This window comes from Nanorana parkeri, unplaced genomic scaffold (genome assembly GCF_000935625.1).
Source record: "Nanorana parkeri isolate BGI_ZX_2015 unplaced genomic scaffold, ASM93562v1 scaffold1227, whole genome shotgun sequence".
In the NCBI taxonomy this organism is placed as follows: domain Eukaryota; kingdom Metazoa; phylum Chordata; class Amphibia; order Anura; family Dicroglossidae; genus Nanorana; species Nanorana parkeri.
The window spans coordinates 472,032-495,361 of NW_017307495.1; the positions used below are offsets into that span (position 1 = coordinate 472,032).

A 23,330-nucleotide genomic window follows, 5' to 3' on the forward strand; every position below is an offset into this window, starting at 1 on the left:
GCGTGCGTGAGTTCGAAAAAAAATTGGGGGGGGGGGCAGAGGGCGACTCCCTGAAATGAGAAGGGCACCTCCCTGAAATTACTTCTTTCAGGTTGGGATCCCTGAAAACAGTGGTGTGCTGTCTCCACCTAGCCTGCTGACTGGACAGTAAAAGAGTGATGAGGTCATCCCCCTACTCTTTTCTCTTATATACATGCTTCTGATCAACACCTCTCTTCCAGACTGTGCTGGTTTAAAATTGGGCAAGTATTTACATCCCCCAATGTGATCACTGCCTTTAAAAAAAGTAAATGTCCTTATTATTTATCTAAACCCATGGTCATGTGATGCTTCAGTTCCTAAGTCTTCTCTCTGCTGTTTACATGAGGCAGGATCCTTCCTCAGTTTACCACATCACTGCCTGTGTGACATGCACATTTTCTATTTGCTGTACAGCAGTGGGTCCTCTCAGGTTACATAAGAGGAGGGGATTGTAGGGGACCAGCTAGTGTGCAGTGCTGGATTAGTGGGACAAACAGTGAATACAGAGCTGTGTCTTTATATCTTTCTGAAGTTCGCCGTTACAAATTATTTTCACTCTTAAAATGGAACTATACTCGCCTCCCCTTTTACCATTGTGATATCCACGAGCTTCCCCACGGCCACTGACATCTTTGTCTGATCTTCTCAGTATGCTATTTTTGGCTACCTTGATTGGCTTTGCAAGGATGATGAATCCCCCGTGCATGTATGGGAGTTCATTCATCTTGGCAGATGATGACATTTATTTATTTCAGATATTTTTATAGCGTTGACAATTTACGCTGCACATTAACATCAGTCCCTGCCCTCAAGGAGCTTACAGTCTAAGGTCCCGATTTCGCATGCATGCATACATGTGAGGGCCAATTTAGACAGAAGCCAATTAATCTACCAGCATGTCTTTGGAGTGCGGGAGGTAACCGCAGTACCCAGAGAAAACCCACACAAGCACAGGGAGAACATGCAAACTCCTTGCAGATAGTGAGTGATCTGGCCGGGGTTTGAACTAGGGACCCCCAATGCTGCAAGGCATAAGGGCTAACCACTACACCACTGTGCTGCCCAATTGTACACGGAGCTGCAACACAGTATGTTTCTTCTATAATACAAAATGTTATCTGTAGTATAAAGTTCCACTTTAAGGACATGGATTGTCATAGATTGTTCTGAATAAATACCCTGTCTATATTATACGTAGGCAAATTGGTAGATATTTTGACAAAATATTTTAATAGACCCAACAATCCAAGGCCATATAACATCTGTCTGTCACTATTCTAGGTAGTTCTGTCATGTGTTGTGATTGTGCTGTCTCTCTTTGTAACTGAGCTTTGTGCAAGTCTTCCAGCAGGGAGTGTATTAAAATCCAAATCATGGCCAGTAGATGCATAATAAAGGGGCAGCGTGATGCATGCTCGTGATTGTATCTGTATGTGTATCAACAGGGTAAGATGTTGGCATAACAAATCCATATGGTTTTGCTAAGGCATATTAAGACCGTATCATACAGAACCACATCACAGGCTGTTATCACCCAGAATATTACTATCGAAGATCTGCCGCATGGATGTGTAATATCAGGAGCTGTGATGACTTGACAAGATTATGCATGGTAACTGTACCCCATGAAGTCTAATTATCAGTTTGTTTATGTTGTTAGTTTTGCAGAAAGCTCCTAACAAACCCCAATGTAACATTTATCACTACTGTAGTGCACCTGGGCTTAAAATGTTTTCAGTACCTATAATGAGTGAAATCTCGTAGGATGCCTGCAGAGTGCTGTCAGTAAGAAGTTTGTAAAGGGTTTTTTTTTTAAATTTGGCATATGTGTGTGTGTGTGAACATACTTTCAATTTCTAGGTTTTGTTGTAAGGGATAGGTTTTATTGATTTTTCATCATAATGCACAAAAGAACGGGTAGGTGGGAGGCAGACTCCCCCATCAAAGTTTACACCAAGATATCTTTACCAAAAACAATACAAAAGACTAGGTATACAGAGAGCAGTGCACTTTGAAAATGGCTGGTTTGGCAGAGCGAATTAGGATAGGAGAAGACAGAGGGGGAGCGACAGACAGTAGGAATAGGAGATGGATGTGTCAGAAAGATAGATCAAAGAAAGTGTTGGAGATAGGATGAATTGGATCTTTCGATCCACATGCTCCATGTTATAACACAATTCTGATATTGGTCATGTAGGATAGGACCAGACAGAGGGGCACAGAAAATTAAAATAGGAAGATGACGAAGGGAAGTTAGAGGATCCAGCTGGGTAACTCCTGCTGCCTTGGAATGAGCCCTATGTCTTCTATAAGTTAGATCATAGAAAGGGTTGAATGAGATGAATTAGAGCAGTTGATCCACATGCTCCATGTTGCAACAAGATTCTGATATCGGTCATATAAGCAGGCTAAGAGTTCCTCTATTTTCATGATGTTATTAAGTTCAGTGAACTACTCTGTAGCTTGTGGAACTGTGGTTGACCTCTAATGCCCTGGGATGAGCGTCCAACCGACAGAGGAACTGGTGAGAGACTTTCCTTATTGGTCACTGGAGATCCTGGAAGAATGGAGGGCTCTTTTTTTTTTTGAGTTTCCGGCCAAATTGCTAGTTTTTTTTAGGGGGATAGGGGATGTGTGTAGTTTAGATTATGTTCCCTTTTTCATTGTATTGTTTGTGTGTTTGATCCTAAAGATGTGTTCTATGCACTGCACACTGAGCCAGCTTATAAGATATTCATAATCTTTGGGATATTCATGCCATGTTTTTTTTCAGCACAGTTAGAGCTTTTTTCTCTGGTAATGTATTAAAGAGACCCTGTCACCAGAGCATGTATTTCAACTATAATCTTCCCATAAGATTATGAGCATTTTACATATTTTATACATGTTATTTAACTGTAAAAATCTTCCCTTCTGTAGACATCAAAAAGGCCCAAGCCTGTTGCTGGGCACCACCATCTTTGGTGTGTTGTCAGGAGCTCCAGCAGAGCTGTTAGTTAAATGACACACCAAACTTTTTTTTTAATAGAAATGCCATAACAAACTTATGTATGGCGTCTTAAAAAAAAAAAAGAAGAATAACTGTGTTTTACTAAACTTTATTAGCTCCTAGAGCAACATAGATTACACATTGCAAAACCTTGACCTGGGAGTTGAATCTTGGTCTTGTCTTTTAGTCTTGTCATTTAGTACAAGAATTTTGCTTACAGACAATTCATTTCTTGCATAGTTGTTCCCCAATACCACTGGATCCTGAACTTTGGTTATGTGGCTTTGTGGGGAATAACACTTTTATGAAATGTCTGTTTTCTTGCGGGAGTCCCTTTTTCTGACCTGCAAGCTTCATCCTCACCATTGGATCTCATGGCTTACTTCCAATTGGAATGATTACATAATAGCTGTAGATGCTAACTTATCTTGCATATAAATGTGATATGAAACCAGCTTCATGCAGGGAAAATTCAGAAAGCATGGCATAGAAGGAATCATTTTCCCATCAGTTACATTATAAAAGAAAGTGAGTTATTTTTGTTTCTTTCATAATCAGACACAATCCATCTTCCGTTTTAATAAAACTTTTGGTGAAACCTATAAAGATAAAACAAAACTCTAGGCAAATGGCTAAGTACATAGTTGAAATACAATGGATTTGTAATTCTGTTAAGCCAGTCATGTGTTTCACCTATGGCTGCCACACTACATAACCTGGAAGATCACATTTCTTTTGCCCGGTTTAGCTTTACACGTGCCCAAGTTATTGCCTTGCTGATTGGATTGGGGGGGATACTTTAATGTATTGTCCAATGAGCATGTTAGTGGCAACATAGAGGTAGCATAGTAAACCAAACCAGGAAATAGCATTGACTGACTGCACTGCGGCAAAGGTGCGTGAATTGCAAAAACTTAGTGTTAAGTTCAGATGCTTTAGCAGGTAAGAATCATACATATATGTTTTCATGAGAGCCAGTGAGTCTTGTCATGCTTGTAACAATTGTAGATTCCTGGTAATAAACCTTTTTTTACATTGAGGTCCTGCCTGTTGAGTGCGGATTTACATACATTGGATATATGTATTGGTGGTTTAGCTAATGAATGAATTTGTAAGCAAACTGTATGACTTTGCCTACAGAATTGTGAATTTCCAATACTCATCTTTTTTTCAGGGCTGTTTATTTAAAGTGTACCCAATTCAAATTTCCAATGAGGGCACCTGTTTCAGTAGCAACTTTTTAAAGATTTCCCTTCACTTAAAACTGGCCACACACAGATCATATGTCATCTGTTTCCTGCTGAATTGGACAAAATGTGGTCAGCGAGTGGCCCTGTCAGCATCAACCGGTTTAACAAAGGTGTTACATTGTTGCCCTGATGAAGGGTCCCTGCGTGGCCCCGAAATGTCGGTTATAATTATTGCAACATGTATGATGATTTGTCCGATTAAATGGACTTTATCGTTTAGATATTTTCCACTGAGTGCTGGTGATTTCTGTTCATTTCCTGTTTGATGTGCACTGAGTATCACTGCGAGCACCATTATTCTGATTCGGGCCGAAGATGCTGTGAGGCGTGCAGGGAGACATATTGGACTTTAATACAGTTTTTTAAAATCCAATTTTTGTCAAAGGAGCCAGGAGGAAAATTGTCGGCCTAACAGTGACCACAGCCCCTCAGCTGCAATCACTGTGACGTCACGGACATCGACTTCACCGGACTCCTCCCCCCTTCCCCAAGTGGCTCCGTCGGCTAAAGAAGGAAAGGGGGGAGGAGTCTGGTGACGTCGATGTCTGTGACGGCTAACGAAGGGAGGGGGGCCAAGGCATTGGTCTATACACATGCAGCGCAGCAATGAAGTAATAAAATTAACTAGGATCACAGTAATCCAGCACGTTATTATTCTGAGTTGCCCCACTCAAGCGGCAGCCATATTAGTGTGATCCTAGTTCATTTTATTACTTCATTGCTGTGCTGTATGTGTATAGGCCAATGTAGTTGGATCTGTATGTGCGTTATCATTAATCAAAATTAATCGATTAATCAATTTTAAAAAAATTTGATTAATCGAACACGAAAATTTTAATCATTACCAGCCCTAGTGTATTTTATACTTTCGCAATAAAATACCATAGTTGCATTTGTGTGCTGCTTTTCCATATGTGTTCAATATGTGGTTTCTACTACTTTTTTTTTTACTAATGAAGTCATTGCTGTGCAGAATGCGAGGATAGGATTTAGATCATTTGGGCATATATAATTTAAGCTTATTTTTCTGAATGTCCAGTTTCCCCCAGACCTGTGTGCCTTTTTTTCCCGTTTGTTTGCAATATCCATATCAGATGTGAAATCGCACCTGCCCCGCATACCTACACACTATTAAGCAGGTCCTGCTGCCAATAGCTTGTGCCCTGGTGCCAGCTCCTTTGCTTGGCAGGTCAGCGTGCGTAGTATTTAATCTCCTGGCTGGGAATATGTGGGCCTTGTGTTCCCACCAGAGCTTCTGTACACCAGCACTCTGATATCCAGGCTGGGCAGCCCGTTTACTTTACTAATTAGGATGATTCCAGGAGTTATTAGCACAGCAAATCGTATATGTAATATGTAACATCAACGTTGCAGGAACGACCACACCATTACCCTCTCACCGCACTCTGTATACGACCAGTTAGGGAACACGGGAGAAATGAAAGAACAGATGGGGAGATGAAGATAGGAAATAGCCACAAGCAGTAGGGAGGCTGTAAAACTAAAAAATGTAGACGACACTGTACATTGACTACCGAGGTAACAATATTGTGTGGGAGAAAAGGGAAGATGAAGATTTCATGAGTAACAGAGTAGATGGTATAAACAAGAACAATTATGTGTACCATCTAAGAAAAAAAGAAGAAACAAGTGAACAGAAAGTATATGAGAATTCACTTCCTAAATCTGATATAAGCTGGATCATTGTACTGTACTTTCAAAAGTTTATTTTCAATATTTTAAAATCTGTCTCGTTCATTAAATTAAAGTGGAAGTAAAGACAGTTTTTTTTTTTTTAAGTCCCCTGGAGCTTTTAGCCATAATGGCATAGTATGCACAGTCTATCAGCACATTAAGGCAGACTTACCTGCCAAAGCGATCCCCCTCCAGTGCTGCACTCCTCCCTCACTGGCGTTTCCATCTGCTCTGTGGTATTCTTCGCGGTTTTTTTTGTTCAGCTCCATGATTGGCCAGGCCCCGATGACGTCGCTCTCGTGTAAGCGTACAAGAGTTACTTTATCTTTGCATGTTGGGTCTGTGTGCTGAGCACAGGAAAAAAATTGCTGACAAGTAGAAGCTTTTGTGGCAGAAGAGACTTACACAGTCTTTAGGAACGGTAGAATCAGTCATATGAGGACTGCATACAAGGGATCTTTATTATAATATTAGGCCATGCAATACTGGATCAGATGTTTGTCAGCTTCAAAAAGTAACGAGTACCGGTAACAAATATAAATTGACAGGTTAAAGTAAATCTTACAGTGAATAGATGCACTTTAATACAGACCTACTTAGACTTGCATACCTTCCTTTGTCTCTGCCTGCTGGGTGTTAAAGGAAAACACTGTGTAAGTTGACAAGCGCCACATAGCCCTTATGTACTTCCAGTATGATCATACTGTTACATACTCTATGCTTCAAAGTTCAGGTACCTGGCGCTGAACGGAGTGGCAGGGAAGTAAAGAAGTGGGGGGATATATTCTGTTGAGGGTGGAACCAATGTATTTACCCCAAATGGGCAAAGCAGAGGTTTGCTTTATCTCTAAAATGACCTGACATTGCGGTAGGTATCAGCAGAGTTGTAGAAATGCAGAATTAAAAGCTATTCTCATGTTAACAATGATTGTTTAGCCTGCAGGGGCATAAAAAGAGCAATTTGCATGCCATGCACTCCAGTTACTTTCATGGGATGTTGGTAAATGTGCCTTAAAAATATGGAGCCATTCAGGACCATCAGGGTAAAAAAAAAGTATGGACACTTTAATTTACAGTATATCAACTATAAAACATAAAGCTTCTAGTCTGCTCTGTATGTGGGTCTAATTAGTTGTCGCTGCTTCTAGCGAAAAACATGAAAGGTAACTTGAAGAACATTAGGACAATAGGGCACAGTGAGGGGTGAGTAATTGTGTCTGATTGCAGGGTTATGGAGCTATTTACCTCAATGCACAACAGGTTGATGATGAATATGTGAGCTCTGCTGAAATGTCTCTGTGACTGAAGCTGTGTGTGGCACGATGGCAGGAGGAGACCAGAAGGTATGCTGTGCACACATCTGCAGCCAGTTTAAACTCTATCTTGTCTCTGTCAGGGAGAAGTTCCAGTCTGCATGGGTCCTCAGAAAACTTTGCCTTACCTGATCCTTTCTATGAGCAACTTCAAAGCTCTGGTATGTGACCCTGTGTGTCTAGACGTTGTATTGTGTCTGTTACCAGGTGCTGAGCCCTTGTTTTAACGTTTGTGTGATTGGATCCCTTGACTCCTCAGTGAAGGTGATCCATTGCTCCATTAACCATTGCCATTGCCGTCCGCTCAACCCGCTTTACTGTAGCACATTAGATGCATCGTATCTGCGATCTGCATGGCTTTACTCTTCCGCCCATTGAATATGTTTTCATAGTAATATCCATTGCTAAATTTTCATGTTTTCTTCAAAATGTGTATTTAACAACATTAGGAAGTGTTTTGTTTTTTTGTGACATGCTTCTGCTTTAATGCTGGTTTAATGACAACATTTTAACTATATTAATTTGACGAATAAGAACGCTTTTAGAGAAAAATGCTCTTATTTTATTTTTTTTGCTTCCCTCACCTGTCCTAAACCACCCCACCCTCGCCCTCTGCAGATCTATATACTTACTGAGATCAGAGAACTGCTGCTCCACTTTTTGTTTACATCCAGCGTTACAAGTTTCCATTTCTTGGCTGTGTTGTTTTTCTGCCGGCTGGAAGACGGCCTCTTAGAGGTCTATGGGGCTGTAATGTGCAGGTTTGACCAGCAGAGGGAGAATAGCAGTGCTATTATAGTGGAACTGTGCCCATTGGATCTTGGTAAGTACGTATCTAAGGAGGGGGAAAGGTATTGTTGTTTAGGTCAGCAATGGGGGGCAAAAATGATAAGTGCACTTTGTTTTCAAATGTACTTATCCTTTAAGAATGTATTTTACAGGCATGGTGTTCCAACTAAAGCAGATATTTAACTGACTGATGTGGTACATATATAATTCTATATGCTGGCAGCAAAGAGCTGTGCTGCAGCCGGGAAGGATCCTAACAATATTGTCAGAATCCACCCAGCTACCTGATTGACAGGTGGCTCTGCCCACTCCTTCCCCACTCCTTCTCCCGTCCGTCCCCCCTGTCAGCTCTGGAGGAATGGAGGGGGAATCCCTGCGGGGAGCTGTGACTGACAGTCACCACTCTATGCAGGGAGATGATCGTGAACTGATTGATCGACGTTATGCGATCGCTCAGTTCTCGATCAATAAAGCCAATGTGTGACAGCTTCAGTGTCGCATGTCGGCTCTAATTAGGAGGATGAGTGTATTTCACTCTTCCCATAATTCTCCTTTAAACCCTAATTGGGAATAGACGTTAAACTCCTATATTCCCACATTGCTAGTAAAGTGTGGCTTCCAACAAACAGAGGTGATATGACCATCAAAGCCTCTACATGTCATAGTCTGCTGTTTTTGTGAGCTAAAAACATCATCATAGTAGTGCAGTCACCATTACACTAGACAAGGCCCGGGTACTTTTTTTAAAATATATATACACCAAATTCTAGAAGAGTTGAGGTAGATCAGTGCAGACAGCAGTTGTTTTTTTCTTTTTCTGTACTAAGCATACACATTGTACACTTTCTAATCAAATTTAAATGACGTGCTAAATCACCTGCTGGAATAAAAAGGCATTAATTTAGGGTGGCATTTAATCTTTTACTTTAACTAGCAGAACATACCTAGTCATTACTCACTGTGAAGCTATAATTGAAGAGGTAGAAAAAAAATGTTTACCATAAAAACATTGCCTGTTCTGTGAAAAGGGCCACCGTGATGCAACAAAATGATCCAGTTCTGTGAGGTTTATTTTTATAAACAGAATAGTCTTAAAATGAAAAGCCCAGTGCCCCTAATATGGAAACGTAAATATAAAGCATTCTGACAAATATAATTAAAGCTTGTTTTTTTTTTTAAATTATTATCTCCAGAGCATTGTTGCCGCCATAGTAGCTAACTGACATTCATTATTCGATCACTGTCATAGGCTGCCTATGGATATTAGAGAGTGGTCAGACATGCAGGGATAGTCTGATCACCCTTGTTAGAGCAAACCTTCTGCACAGCCCTCCCTTCAAGGTTGGAGAGGAGTGTGGAAGATTAGAGAGGTACAGGCATACATTCCTAGCCCCCCCCTTATCTTGGAGGAGAACCATAACAACTGGCCAGCACAGGTTTTTTAAACTGTTGGATTAATGTTCCCTGAGAATCCACAGCCAGAGGACATCTACCTGCCATTATAACATATGAGATGGTCACCTAAACCAGCTGAAAATTGCATGGTCAGGCAACTGTCATTTCATGGCCATGGGCTCCTTTACTCTAGCACTCATACAAATAGGTTTTTGTTACATTCATTTATTATTGCATTTTTTCCTAGACATTTGTAACTACGTGTTGCTTTTGTATTTGTGCATGTTTTCGTATGAACAGCAGGAGCGTTCACCAAGAAACTTCTAAAAGTTACATCAATCGTAAAAATTCTAATTCAGAGGCCAGCTGCCATTTGCAGTTGTACCCTGTCACTACTAGACGCCGCAAGTCTTCTGTGTTGAATTACGGCCAGCCTTACTTAAACTGCTTCCTCTGAATGCAGGCCGTTATGGCCACACCCCTGGGGGGGTCATTGTGTAACCTGTGTTTATATACTGCACTGCAAGTGGCACACAGGTTATTACATGAGTTAATAGCAGTAGTAAAGACAGCCACTTGAGGAGAACAGGAATCACCAATCATCAGGCAGTACTTTTTTTTTTTTCTTTTTTTAAATAAGCATAGTGTTGCACTTTAAATATATGGACAGGTAAGTAGTGAGTACACATTTATAGGAAACTATTTTTGTTTTCAATTTGTTTCCCTAAGCTTAAACACTGAATTAAGCGCACCTAAAAATTTCCATATTTGATACCTAGTGGTTGCAAACATCTATACAAGCCCAAACATTTTTTATTTTTTTACCTGGATGTAGTGATTAACATTCACAGGACATATTGGTTTTTTAAAATGTAATTTCCACATTAAGTCAAAATCTCTTGTCTGATTTTCACACAGATTGCTTCCAGTTCCTCACATTGAGTAGGACTGGGGGCAGTTGGAGTCACGTGCTGATGAAGCTTTTATTGCAGTTTTTATACATGTTTACACTTAAACATGTCATATGTGATAAAGGATTGCCAGAGAAGTGTGGGCTTTCTAAAAAGAGCACACAGTGGAATTTTTTTTTCAGGCTGGCTGTCTCTAAATGAAATCTTGGATGAAGCCGCACAGAGGGAGAAGAATGAGCTACTGCTCAAACACTTTTTACTTGTGCTTGCGTGTATACAAATTGCAGCTTAAGCTATTGAGCTCTGTAAAAGAGGCTTTTTACCAAAGGTGGCAAACAAATGTGAAAATGAGCCTAAAGTGCTATGTCCTGGCTGGATAGTAGCACAAAATATTAACATACTAAATATTATTGGTTAGTTCTTACCAAAATTATTAATATATATATAAAATGACTATTGTTACTTTAAATAATACTTTCTGTAGTTACCATTATATATGAATAGTCAGACTTCCATGTGCCAATAGGAAGGCATTGGAACAAATAGGTAGTTTCTAGTTAAATCCACTTTAAAAATCAAGACAGCAAGTGTAAAGACATAATGGAATGAATAAAACATTGCTACCTGTGATCTTATCCTTAGCAGTATCTTTTCCCATGCAATTCAGGTACCAGATTCTTGAAGTGGACTGTTCACTAAACGTACAGGTCTGCATGAATACATCCCTGACTTGTCACAATATTCAGTAGCAACATGTTTTAAAAAAAAGCTGTACCTTTTTATTGTCAAAGGGCAGATCTAGTCAAGCCAGTCAAGTGAGGTTGCCAAGGCGAGACAATGCCATCAGTCTGGAAGAAGCCTTTCTTTAGCCTCCTGTTCCCCATTGAGCATATCTGTGTAAATTTGTAGCAAGGCCTAGTCCGCACAGGTGGCCAAGGGGTATTAAAAAACAGGCGATTGATCCATGTTTTTCAGTGCTTCTCGGCTGGCCACTGACAAGTTGGCACTGCAGCCGGACAGTGCTCTACACATTGGCATAACTGTATTGCTTTGCTTAGCTGCATTTCAAAAATTACACATGTTGCTGCCTGCCAAATGTGACATTTGCTGTAAATGGGCCTGGGATGCACCTGGGGGCAGGGATCCCAACCTGAAAAAAGTCATGTCAGGGAGGTGCCCTTCTCATTTCAGAGCGGTGTCCTTTGCCAAAGACCGCCCCCACACACACACAGACACACACCATCCGCGCGGATGGGGGGAGCACCCCCTGAAATGATGGCAGATAGCAAAGAAGCTAATGCTTCCCCTTTTATCTGCTGTTTTTTTTTGTCTTGTTTTTTTAGTATTCTGACATAAAAAAATACAAATAACACACAGCATAGGAATGAACAGCTAGATTGCTATTGGCTATTTCAATTTGCAACAGTCAATAACAAGATGGCTATTGCACCTGCCCTCTGCTGCTGTCAATCAGCAGAAGAGGACCTGATGGAGAACTTCAGGTACACCTCTGCTGATTAACAGCAGCAGTGGGTGTGTACAATAGCCAGTCTGCTATTGGCTAATGCAAATTGAAATAGCCAATAACAATCTAGCTATTCATTCCTATACTGTTTTTTTTTTCTGACAGCGGCCCCGACGTAAAAAAAAAACAACAAAACACAGACAGCAGGGAAAGGTTTACTCTGCTAGATAGAGCAGAGTAAACCTTTCCAGGAGAAAATGTTTCTCTCCCGGATGTCCGGGAGCCGCTATATTATAGCAGGAGACTCCCGGAACGTCCAAGAGAGCTGAGATGTCTGTGCTTGGTACATGGTTGCAGCACTGTAGTTTCATGTAATACCCCCTTTTGGATTTAATTTAAAAAGGCAATCAGAAAGTGACAATATCACCTTCTAAATGTCTGGAAGTGGCTGCTCTACAGCCTAAGGATGGTAAAGTCTGCCACTCTTGTGAATGCGGCCTTGGTCACAATGTGAGAGGCTGCATCAGGGGCTTATCTGTGTTGAACTCATCCAAAACTAAACAGGTGCTAACATTTACACGACTGTTGAATCTCTGAGTGGGCATCGCAGTCCAGAAATCAGATGCTGGTCCTGGATAATGCCAGAACAAAGATGTCTCCATCCTGGAGAGTAGTGCAGATGCATTGTCAGGGGCAGTACTGTGATCTTCTAGCGGTAATACTACCTGTAAGTGTTATAGTTGAAAACAATTTGGCATGCTGCATTTACAGTATTTTTTCTTTTTTCATGGTGTCTGATGATAGCTCCACTTTGAATGTTAGATCGCTTATAGGCATAAGCCACTGCATTGTCACAGTTTCTAGCTCTAAGGGGGCTTCTGCATGAAACTGCAGCATGTTTTAATCCCTGCTTACCGTCATTGAGGCCTACTCAGCATTCTCCTGGTGTTCAGTGTAAATTCTTTCTAACAAGATTCCAGCTCTAACAAGCTCACTTCATTAATTTTTACAGTTTATTAAAAACATAAAGTAGAGTTGCTGCTGCCGGCTGTGCAGTATCCTGAAGTCCTGCAACAACTGTACAGTAACCACAGCGAGGGAATTTCTTAGGAAGTAACTACATCCCTTATAAGGGCTGCGGCTCAGTATTCTGTATCAAATATTCTGTGAATGGAAATCTGCAACCCTAGACTTGCTTTCTAAGGGGCCATGTACTAAAACGGGAAATAGTGGTTCTTAAACCTTTCTTAAGACTTCACTAGCAACTCACATTTCGTGAATTGCCTTATAGGAAAATGTAAGATTGTCAGAACCTTCATTACTTAGATGGCTGAAATGAGTTCAAAGCAGATGCTGCTGGCTAGCGGTAAGTATTATATACCACAACAAACAATCAGAAATATACATGTTCCTATTTACTATTTTGGGCAGTACTGTACCCTCATTGGCTGCTTCAGTTTATTTTCTGTTGAATCACTGATTCTATGGGGTTGATTTCTTAAAATTGGAGTGAAGAAAATTAGAACGAACATGGAGTTCTTGCCCATAACGGCCAATCAGAATTATTGTTTCATTGTTCTATAAAGAGAATGGCAAAGTTTGATTGTTTGCTGTGGTCAGCTACTTCACTTTTATTTTTACTTCCTTTTCTTCATTTTTAATGAGTCATCTATTATATATGGGCCAGCCCTCTGGTATATTTAGCCTGATGTACAAACATGGAGAAAAGAAAAGCTGAGGCATTGACCACAGGGTTTAGTAAGATCCCAGCTGTATTTTCAGCTCTGAATAAGAAAACGATTGCAAGTCACTAGTTAGTTTTAACAAATGCTACTCAGCCCTAGTAGAGCGCAAGCAGCATTCAGGAATAGGTGTTTTACTTTTCTTTTTTTTTTGCAATAATCCTTGCATGTTCTAATTCTAGGTCTGCGTTGGAATACCCATTAGTGATCTTTTTGTGAAGTTGTATATCAAGTAACTTAGCACCCTCATGAGTGCAGCACGCATGGTAAAATATCCTACAATCTTCACCATGCTTCCCTGTCTGACACCACACTGCCTACCAGCCAGGTCATTTTCCTGTTGTACATGCATATCACAGCCCATTCATTCTTATGGACAAGCTGTACATATGGCGGCCTCTAACAATCCAGCAAAGTATGGCTCGTCTATAGGAATGGATAGGGCCATGTGCACAATAGGAAGATAATTTGGCTGGGATGTTTCCTATGCAAAGATTATGCAGCACCAAGTAGGGCTGCACATTAAAATCCCAGGAGCAAGGAGGAACAAAAGTTTATTACCAGGTGGGTTGGAAGTATTTTACTAACATTTACATTGTCCTTTAAGGTAGCCCATATTTTAGAACCTTAATACACGCACACAAAAACGGACATGACCCATATTTTTTTTTTTAACCAAATAGCTTTTTATTGGTTTTAACAAGAAAATAATATCACATATCTTTCATTTGTAGAATGGTAGAATAAAGCAAATATGAACTTGAACAAGTAAAACTGTTAATCATCGTAACAACAGGAAGTGAGATAGTTACAAAGTATTTGAGGTTGAATAAAGACACTGGTCCATCAAGTTCAACCTTTGTGTGTCTGTATGTGATTGTGCATGTGTGTGTGTATATGAATCCCTGTGTGGTCTAGTTTTTAACATTACCTGTACCCCTGTATGCCGTGGTCTCTGAGGAAGGTATCTAAATGCTTTTTGAATGATTCAATAGACATAGCAAAACTCAACAGAGGAACACCAACATTGTATAGAATAAAAGTAAAAAAACAGATACAAATGTGTTTACCTGAAATATTGATACAAGTGCAAATATATGGATAGGGACAGAGATAAGGTGAAGTCAACAGGAGATTCTCTATGGAGCATGTTTCGAGTATGAGGAGTACCAATATATCCAAGAGTTCTAAAGAGTATCAAATCTATGGATACTATCATTGTTGAAAGCTAGTATCCTCTCATTGGAATAGTGTAAGTGAACCAAGTTAGCAACCTGTGGAATAGTAGGAGAGTCCAGGGTTCTCTAGTTTCTAGCAATAAGTAGCTGAGCCACCAAAAGGATGTGAGTTATTACTATTCTGGTCTGTGAGCAAAAGCTGTCCATTCCCAAATTTAGAAGCGCCACTGCTGGCTTAGGGGTGACAGTACGACCACTGATCATGCTAATGATTCAAAATAAGTCTCCCCAAAGTCTCTGAAAATTGAGACAATGCCAGAAGGTATGTAGTAGGTTTCCCACCAGTCCACGATTTCTCCAGCACAAAGCGGAATGACCGGTTGAAAACTTAACAAGTCTGTACGGAGTGAGATACCATCGGAGCATACGTTTTAAAGAGACCTCCCAGAGATTCACACATTTAGTGGCTGAGAATAGTATGACCCATTTTTTTTTTTATGCATTGCACCACCATGTTGTACATTGTTGTGTTCTGCAGTGTGGGTTCTTTCTCCACAACTATAGTAGTGTGTCAGGGTGTCATTCAGACTCAACATTGTCATGTGTTACTGCAATGCAGGAGTGTGAAAAGGCCCTAAACGTGCAGACGTATGGCCGGAGATTCAGTCTTGCATTTCTCATATCGTACACAGCACTATACACTGAGTGGTAGATCCATTTTACTTTATAACTCTTTGCTCTTTTTAACCTTTCAGTCACTTCCTGACAGCAAGACTTAATAGCTTGCAGCACATATCTCCTAGTTACACTTTGGAAAGACGGTTATGTATCTGCAAGATTTAGTGCCAGATCTAAAACACATGACAAGATGTTATAGTGTGTCTATCAGTTATAAGAAACCTTTTGATTTGTTGAGAAGTTGCGTTATCAAACCTCCAACATTATGATGTTTTCAAGAGACTCGGTGTCAGACGTCAAAGACAGTATTATGGGGCTGGAGACTGAGGGTTGTGTTCATCAAAGGGTTTTATTTTTCACTGTGAGGGGAAATGAGACATTTTTATGTTATGTGAAGGTTATACAACTGTGAGATATTTTAAACACAAAAGTGAAACAAATAAGAAATTTACAGTCTTTGAAAAGAACCCTCACTAACAAATGTCAGAAACTCAGCAATGTTTTTTTTTTTAAAGGCTATAGGCTTGATTTACTGATGGCTTTGATTCTGTACTATGTAGGCCAAGAGGTACTTTTCCCCAAGACCTCCTTTTAACCTTTTTTGCAATATCCTACGGGGTAGCGCCCGGCAGCAATGGACATCCTGTACAGTTTAATGTATTTATGATATTATCACTTTTTTTATTTGATATTTGTGCAGCTATCCTGATGAAAACTAAGACATGCTACACAGCTATCCCAGGAGATGAAAAGGGCAGTTTACTAATGGGAAGAATTTTGAAAGGTCATTAGATACTTTGATCAACCAACATGATATTTCAGCTTACGGTCACAGCGTTAAAGTTGAGCTGACTCACAGCAAAGTTTTAAAACAGTCTCTGGTAGACATAAGAGACTCTATATATGTCTGTGCAGTTGCTAGAGTACTGAATTATTATTATTATACAGGATTTATATAGCGCCAACAGTTTGTGCAGCGCTTTATAATATAAGGAAGATATTACAATCACAATACAAGACAAGGTGGTAAGGAGGGCCCTGCCCATGAGGGCTTACAATCTAAAAGGGAGGGGGGAAGAGTGGAAGTCATTTGAGACCATGGTAGTTAAACTTAATTTATTAACAGTATCCCCCAGTCAAAATTGAAAATTAAAAGATTAATATGGGGTAACCTTGTTATCCCATAGTTCTCTTTAGGGTCACGGGAGGACATATACTAACCTCCCCCCGTGACCCAAAGTTCAGTATATAGCGGGCTATTGCCTGCTATATACTGAGAGCGCTACAGTCGGGACGGATCCTGACAATAATGTTGAGATCCACCCAGCTGGCTGACTGACAGTGGGCTCTAGAGGCAAAGCCAGCTGTGCTCGCCGCCTACCCCGTCCGTTCCTTGGATTGGAGAGGGGAGGAAGGAATCCCTGTGGGGAGCGGTGACTGACGGTCACTGTTCTCTGCAGAGAGATGATCGGGAAGTCAGCGAGCGATAGTATGTGTCCGCTCACTTCCCGATCACTTTCATTGTCACACTTCGGCCCTAACTATGAGGGTGAGTGTAAATCACTTACCTCATAGTTCTCATTTAAAGCTCAACTCCATGGAGTTATTAAAAACACCAATGAATGCAATTATTCACTTTTTTTAGCAAAATCACCATATGTGTTTTAATTGCAACTTGTTATATTGCCTGAATTGATTTAATTATTTTGTAATCCACTCTGCCAGCAGCACACAGTGTGGGGGAGGAAGGGGCAATATTTTGGGCTAGTTAGGTGTCTTGCATGCACATGTGCGAACAGTAAACATGTGGTTAGGAAGAAAGGACAGAGAGATGCTCTTGTCAAGTCTGTTCTTGCTCCTTCACTGTCCAGTCATAGGCCAGACGTGGGGAGGTGTCCTTAGATGTGTTACCTGAGAAAAAGTCAGGTCACAGGGCCGGCAGCACTGCCAATCAGGGCTGTGTAAATCTCAAGACTGGGTGGAGAGATCTACAAATCTTTTGGCAGGTAAGAATGCTTCCACACTTGTATATTTTAACTGTTATTTTTCTACTTGGCTGGAGTTCTGATCTACACATTGAAAAGCTCACCGGGAAACCATTTGACCTGCTCTGGGCTTCACTTTTTCATCTAGGACCCCAATCGCATAGAGATGTGTCTAAAATGTACTAGTTCGTTAAATATGTACTTTTGGCTCTTCTGAACATGCATGTGTAGCTAAATTACCAGTTTAAAAAGGACTTTTAGTTTCGAGTAGAATGGAAATAGACTTTCTACTTTAATCCCAGTTAGGAAGATGTTTGGTCACCTACGTTCTTAATGGCCCTGCTGAAAAGTTCCATAATGCTTTGATAAAATGCCATTCTTGTATGACCACTGTCCTGATGTACACTCCAGTCCCCAGACTATGGACATGGTTGTTTTAATTTTAATGTTAGGGTAATGTTTTAGCCACAATACACCATGCCAGCCAAAGGCCAGGCTGGGAAATAGGACATACTGGGAATTTCACAGCTATGAGGGCATGCAGGTAAAAATAACCATGTAAAGGGCATCTCCCAAAATCTGGATACTTGCCTTAGTAGCACTCAACTGCTGCGTGAGGCCCTGAAACTCTTCTACTCCCCAGCGCTCCCCAGCCATGTGCAGCCAGTGTTAAGTTTGTCGTTATAGTATTAGTCAGCGACTAAAACTAAATAAACACTAAGTTATGATGACTAAAACTTCAACGAAAATGAATTTACATTTTAGTCAACTAACTTAAACTAGACCAAAATGTTAAGGAGAGATAATATAGGAAGAGATCTAATCAGAACGAATTGCTTTGGACTTCCAGTTCTGGTTCCATCCTGAATATAACAACTTGCAGATGACATTCTTCATTCTTTCAAGCAGAAGTGCAACTCTAAAATATTAAACTATATTGGCTGTAATGCCATTGCAGATATTACCTATTGGTCGTCCATAGGTCATATGTGCAATGGCATTACAGCCAATATAGTTTTTCATTTTAATATTTTAGAGTTGCACTTCTGCTTGAAAGAATGAAGAATGTCATCTGCAAGTTGTTATAATCAATGCATATCTAATTACTGGTCCTTTGCTGAAAATACTCAATATTATTGTTTCTTTATGAGACTTAGTTTAGTCTAATTTTAAGCTAAATAAAGACATGTTATACAGTATATCACAACAGTTAAATCTGTGTCTGTATTGCATGTTCAAACCTTAATACCATAAGTAATAGCAGGTTAACAGATGTTTACTCCAGGAGTATATAATGAGATTGGAAATTCTAGAGAAATTTTTAAATAACTCTTTAACTAAACCCACTAGATATTGGTAAATCTACTGTAGATTTAGTCAACTAAAATCTTATGCTATTTAGTCGACTAAAACAATTAAGATGACTAAAACTAAATCAAAATTTGCTGTCAAAATTAACACTGTGTGCAGCCCCTGAAACCCTGATGGTGGTTCCCTAGCAAGGTAAGTATCAGGGTTTCAGCATTAGGGATTTAGCAAGCACTAAAATCCCTAATGCTGGTTGAGCCAAACACTAAGGGTATATTAGATATTGTTTCCTCGGCAGTGTGACTGTGCTCATGCCTAGTGATTGGCTGCTAGACCTGAGTACAGTTACAGAGTAGGAAGTGATATATGGTGCAGTGAGACATGCGATGAGGCACTGTGTAAAAATGCACACATGCAGCACTGTTATGCAACACTCAATGCAGTGTTATGGTCTGAAGGCAGTTACAAAACAATTGAGCTTGCATTGATATATGTAAATCAACGCAAATGGTGTGAATGAGCTCTAAGTCTATAATTCTCTTTAGTGATAGCATATGTTGGCATCGATAAAGGTTTGCAAATAAATGCTTGGTAACTCATAGATCCACATGAGGACAGCCCAGACATTTCAGGAGAGCAACTCTTCACTTGACCTTCAGGATCTTTAACACAATGATACATGAACTGACATATCTGCAGATTGCCTCTTGTACATCATATTGCTGAGCCCGACTACTGAATTTATATAACACCACAGTCTTTATTCCATCAATGCTCCTGTAACTTATTTTATTTGTCATCTAATCAATAATTAATAAGCATGAACTATCAGCTGTATGTTGAGATGAGACAGAGAACAGATTCTCTCCTCCTTCCTGTGAAGTGTGTATTACACCTGGCGTTCCTATGACATGGCAGAGATTATTGCTCTTACAAGTGGTGTCACACATTACTGCACTTCTATCATGTACGCGCTGATTTGATGCATTTATAATGCAAAACACATTCTGAATCTTAGATGGTCCTGTCACCTTCACACAAAGGATTCATAAACGGTGCAAAGTACAGACACCCATAGCAGCCAATCAGAATTCAGTTTACTAAAGTCAGATCAGTTCAGCTTGGAATCTGATATGTAGCCATGGGAAGTAAAACATTTGTTTCCTGCACTTTTATTGATTTAGGCTGATAGTATTATATTGTAAAGTGCTGTGCAAACTGTTGGCGCTATATAAATCCTGAATAATAATAATAATAATAATTAGTGATAATGTATGGGTGATTCGTAAAGGTAAGTATAGTACTTGGCCTCTGTGCCCAATACAAGGTATTTTTTAAAATTTCTTGGTATAAATGCAAAAGTTGCAGAGCCATTTGTCCTGCAAAACTCTATGAATGTTTGTTCTGTGCTAATGGAGGCAAAAACAAATGTTCTTAGTATATGTTCTTTTCAAGTCAAATGTAACATTAGGAAAATACGAAATTATGGCCACTGGAAGGAGCATAGGAGATAAATACTTATTACCTAAGCAGTATTTTCCTAATATTACATTTGACTGGAAATCAAAATATACTAAGAATTTTTGTTTTTGCCTCCATTTACACAGATTGAACGTTCACAGAGTTTTGCATGACAAATGGCTCTACAACATCTGATACTTCTGCGTTTATACCATGAAATTAAAAAAAATTACCTTGCACAGAATGTTGTCGGACAAGTGGCTCTACAAATAATTTATGAGTACACCCCTTTGTGTTCAGTGAAAAGTCAATTAAGCGGTTCATGAAACAATCTGGAATAATTATTTGTTTGCTGTCCTCAAAGTGCATTTGGAGGGTTGGCGGGTGGTGGTCATTGCTGATGCCCCTTACTACAGTATTTAGACCTTTCTGCTAATACTTTGAAACTGTTTTTAAATTAGAACATTGATGCAAGTGCTTCATTATTTTGGCACATGTGATCTGACATTTTAAGAAACTGTTGCATAGCACTTTTAACGTGATTTGGCTCCACTGGTGCAACACCACATAGACCTTGTCTTATAACATTGATAATGTGACGTGTATAAAACATGTACCAGTATTTACACCACAAAATTGACATATTTCTCTTTGTTAATTCCCTCCAATGTGTTCCTACACAGAGATGTTGCTAATGTAGCCTAACCCCATATGGTGGCATCAAACCTATCAAGAAGTATGGGAGCTGGGTTTGATGGTGTGTCTAGGTTTGATGGTGTGTCTAGGTTTGATGGTGTGTCTAGGTTTGATGGTGTGTCTAGGTTTGATGTGGTGTCTAGGTTTGATGTGGTGTCTAGGTTTGATGTGGTGTCTAGGTTTGATGTGGTGTCTAGGTTTGATGTGGTGTCTAGGTTTGATGGTGTGGCTAGATTTGATGGTGTGTCAAGGTTCGGTGGTGTGTATAGGTCCGATGGTGTGTCTAGGTCAGTTTTCTTCTTCAACGCTGCTTTTCTTTTTTTAGTGTCATTGAATGTGTTGGTCTTTCGGCTGGCAACATACTCATTTTCTATTCCCTCTTTTCATTTCTTCAAGAATTTGATGGCATTTGGCTCATGGGAAAGTGTGAAGTGGTTATGCAACTCATGATATAGAAGCCCTAATTGAGTGCTAATAAATGTTCCCTTTGTAGAAACACATATTTAATGCACAGTGGGCCTTTTCTGACAGAGATAGAAGGTATTATGGGATGTTTTAGTAATGTTGTCTTCTCTCTCGGGATGCTGTGTTGTATGAAACATTAGGCTAATGTTCTTCTCACACGGGGGTTCACTTTATGCAGTATAGGCTAATTTTGTGTACTCGTATTGAAGCTCACGTGATTTATGATGTAGTGTAGTCTATTGTTTTCCCCTTTAGCGTGATGTATAGTAATGTGCAGGTTATCTGACAGGCTAATGCTTTGCGTTCAGCAGGTGACTCACACAATGCATGGTCAATATAACACTGACTGTGGCTTAGCAGCATCAGGATGGGGTATAGGATGGAGATTGTACATTGCTTTGCCATCACTTTGCTGATTTTCAGACAGTTCTGATAAATTATTAAGATGTGTGAATACAATGGTTTTTTACTGTCTAGCCTGCTGGGTCATTCAGCACCTTTGACTTAAGTTTGATTTCATGTGCACACAGAAATAATAAAATCTCACGCTGCAAAATATTGCTTAGCTGGCAGGAAAACTTGTATGTGTCTTGTTAGCCTATTTGTTAGCTATAGTGCAAGACCTTCCATGAGCAGCAAGCCACACCATTGAAGTGAATGTAAACCAGGGCTGCACAAATCATAAGAGCCAGGTTGCCAATGCTCATTAATTACAGCTGACTTCCAACTTTTAAGGTTTTCTCTAGTTGTTGTAAATGGATCTGACTCCTAAAAAAAATCCTGCTGGCTCCTGGATTGGACAAACAGGCTCCTCAATTCCATATTGATTTGTCCACTCCTGAATGTTTAGTTTACTAAAGCTCTATGAGGGTGATTCAAAAAAGCCTTTTGCAGCATTTTTATGTCATCATGACCATATTAGAAAGTCATGCACCAAATTCATAAAATCCGTGCATAGTTTACCACTATTTTAGATTACATGCAACAAATGTAGGTGTTTCTTATGTGCGACACATTCTGGCACTATGGGTGCAGCAAATTAATTGAGAAAATGCCGCCACATTGGTGATAAAGAAGACCTCCTTTGTGTTGGAATAAATTGTGTCGCACCTGTAAGTATTGTGTCATTGTGTCTGGCAATTCTGTAAACGATTCATATACACCTTACCGACCATCACATGCAAATGTTGCGCCATTTGTTGAAGGGACTGGAGACAGATTTTGAATGCTTTATGAATTCCAGGGTGTGTGTCTTAAATGCCCAATTCTGTTAGATTTGTCGGATGCTTGCCCTAAATTAATTCCACTCCAATTATTTTATATATAGTCCAAAACCACCAACTTCTCAGATCTAAAAGGTAGGCATATTTCACTTTTTGGACACTCACTTGGACCCAAAGGTGCCAACCACAACAGCCAACCATCTACTGTATATAACAGCTTTGAATACACTGAATCGATAGAAGAAAGATAAGAGGAAGCATTATATAAGTAACGGAAATGTCAGTCTACAGGAATTGCTTACGCAGAGAAACTTTGCCTTCTTTTTTTTTTTTGTCCTAAATTAGCTTTCCTTGTTTTCTGTTTCAAGGTCAGGTTTAATCTACTCAGCTGAAGCCATGGTTATTTTTACTTTGGTCAGTTGTATGTGAATTTTGCTTTTCATCGGTAGTGAGCTGCCATTTAATTGGTGGTGCTTTGCACTGGGCCACATGTCAGCTCAGCTGGCCTAACATTAGTCACTAGTTCCATGTGGAGTCATGCATGTGTGATGGGAACAGAAGAGAGATGTGTACACTTCATAATAGCACACATAAGGATGCAGTCACTGCTGCCCTGCTGGGAATCAGGATGATTACTGCTGAAGCATGTCCTGCTTTGTGTGACGCCCATTACATTCTCAGGCGTCTCTTGGCCCTGCTGCGGACCTAAGCCCATCTCTGCCTGACTAGAATAGTGCTCTGTTCCTCAGGTCTGTGCAAATGGCAC

General features: G+C 40.0%; 1 protein-coding gene across 1 annotated transcript in view; it reads left to right on the forward strand.

The window, feature by feature from the left end:
• LOC108797113 (cell adhesion molecule 1-like) overlaps positions 1-23,330 on the forward strand; it is a gene marked incomplete at its 3' end in the record, with an annotated part of 188,424 nt that overhangs the window by 143,139 nt on the left and 21,955 nt on the right. The window contains exon 2 of the mRNA XM_018568685.1: positions 7,352-7,429. Within this exon, the coding sequence (XP_018424187.1) occupies positions 7,352-7,429 (78 nt within the window). The remainder of the gene's footprint in view (positions 1-7,351; positions 7,430-23,330) is intronic.